The 2,072-nt window shown below is 61.8% G+C and overlaps 1 protein-coding gene across 1 annotated transcript in view; it reads left to right on the forward strand.

Moving 5' to 3' along the window:
- Positions 1-2,072, forward strand: part of NOL6 (nucleolar protein 6 (RNA-associated)) — a 12,261-nt gene that overhangs the window by 6,184 nt on the left and 4,005 nt on the right. Inside the window, exons 12-18 of the mRNA XM_010840177.1 lie at positions 116-238; positions 410-558; positions 708-783; positions 1,031-1,171; positions 1,282-1,399; positions 1,482-1,636; positions 1,727-1,890. Coding sequence (XP_010838479.1) covers positions 116-238; positions 410-558; positions 708-783; positions 1,031-1,171; positions 1,282-1,399; positions 1,482-1,636; positions 1,727-1,890 — 926 coding nt within the window. The remainder of the gene's footprint in view (positions 1-115; positions 239-409; positions 559-707; positions 784-1,030; positions 1,172-1,281; positions 1,400-1,481; positions 1,637-1,726; positions 1,891-2,072) is intronic.

Consider the following 2,072-nt stretch of genomic DNA (forward strand, 5'->3'; position numbering starts at 1 on the left):
AGGACCCTGGGGCCCAGGGGATACACAAGGCACCCCATCCCTCTAACTAGAAAGGGGGTTTCCTGACCTAGCTGGGGGGCACTTGGACTGAGCTCAGCCTCTCTACACCCTGCAGTGGGACATCAGCCAGGAGCCACCGAAGCACAGAGATCCGGGCGTCCTGACCCTGGGATTGCTCCTCCGGCCTGAGGGGCTGACCAGTGTTCTTGAGCTGGGTCCTGAGGCTGACCAGCCTGAGGTGAGCAGCTGGGGGTCTCAGGGGTGATTTTTCCCTGTCTTGGGAAGCTCAGCGTGTGTACTGGCAGGAGTGGGGTGGACTATCCTCTTGCCACCTGACTCGAGGCCTGTCGGGAGATTTCTGACAGAACCCCTTCCTTGTTGATCTCTCCCACCATCGTCTTCTCCCTAGGCTGCCGACTTCCGCCAGTTCTGGGGCTCTCGCTCCGAGCTTCGGCGTTTCCAGGATGGAGCCATCCGGGAAGCTGTAGTCTGGGAGGCTGCCTCTATGGCTCAGAAGCGTCTCATTCCCCACCAAGTGGTCACTCATCTCTTGGCACTGTGAGTGTTAGCATCTGAATGCCAGGAGGTGGGCATGGGCTGTGGAGCCTTTTAGGAGGCTCTGGCCCAAGCTTTTGGTGTGAGCTGCTCACATCTAGCAGCTCTCTCCCTGGCCCCCAGTGCCCACGCTCTCTGTGCCCCTTTTCCAGCCACGCTGACATTCCAGATACCTGTGTCCACTATACGGGGGGCCTCCTGGACGCATTGATCCAAGGCCTGAAAGAGGTGAGGGCCCTGGTTCAGGGCTGGGGTCAAGGCTAGGGACGGTTGGGCGAGTAGCCTGTGTGGCTGGATTTGGGGAGGGCTGGAATGGGGCTGGACAGGCCCCACCACCTTAGCCAGGCTGCACTTCCCTGAGTGTCCAGCAGGGGGCCCTCTGGCACTGCAGCAGCAGCCTGAGCCAAGGCTGTATCCCAGTTGGTCCCGCTCTCCTGTAAGGTCCTGCCCTCCTGATTGTCTTTTCTCCCCTCAGACCTCCAGCACCGGTGAGGAGGCCCTGGCAGCTGCAGTGCGTTGCTACGATGACCTCAGCCGCCTGCTGTGGGGCCTGGATGGTCTTCCGCTGACCGTGTCTGCTGTGCAGGGAGCTCACCCTGTGCTGCGCTATACTGAGGTCAGGAGCAGGGAGCCCTTTCCACTGGGTGACACCCCACTCTGCCTCACTCACCCAGTACTCTCTCTTCCAGCTCCCCGTCCTCTTCCTTAGCCTCCCTTCTCCCACAGGTGTTCCCGCCAACCCCAGTCCGTCCAGCCCACTCCTTCTATGAGCAGCTGCGAAAGCGGGCCTCACTGTTGCCCCGGCCTGACAAGCCCTGCCCAGCCTATGTGGAGCCCATGACTGGTGAGGGAACTCTTGCAAGGGGCTGAAAGGGACTGCTCTCTACCCCCAGCCGTAGACTGAGGCCTCTTCCTCTTCTTTGCAGTGGTGTGTCACCTGGAGGGCAGTGGGCAGTGGCCCCAGGATGCCGAGGCCATTCGCAGGGTCCGTGCTGCCTTCCAGCTGCGCCTGGCAGAGCTGCTGACTCAGCAGCATGGGCTGCCATGCCGCGCCACAGCCACACACACCGACGTCCTCAAGGTTAGGCGGGCACTGGGCAGGGATACGGGGGGAGGAAGGGACAGGGGTGTCAGGGTGCCCCATCTCCCATCCCCTCCCCTCTTCCAACAGGATGGGTTTGTGTTCCGGATCCGTGTGGCCTACCAGCGGGAGCTGCAGATCCTGAAAGAGACGCGGAGCCCCGAGGGGATGATCTCGCTGAGGGACACCCCCGCCTCCCTCCGCCTCGAGAGGGACACGAGGCAGTTGCCCCTGCTCACCAGCGCCTTGCATGGGTAGGCCCACCTGCACAGGCTCTCATAGACCCTCTCCCAGTCCCATCCTGCTCTCCTGGCCATCTGTCTGGAGAGTTAGGCCAATTAGGGATATGAGTGCCAGGCTGGAGTCAGGCAAGCACTAGAAGTGCTAGGATTCTGGCCCTGCCACTTACCTGGCTTTGTCCCTTGAGCCCAAATCC

This window comes from Bison bison, unplaced genomic scaffold (assembly GCF_000754665.1).
Source record: "Bison bison bison isolate TAMUID 2011002044 unplaced genomic scaffold, Bison_UMD1.0 scf7180017864141, whole genome shotgun sequence".
Lineage (NCBI taxonomy): Eukaryota > Metazoa > Chordata > Mammalia > Artiodactyla > Bovidae > Bison > Bison bison.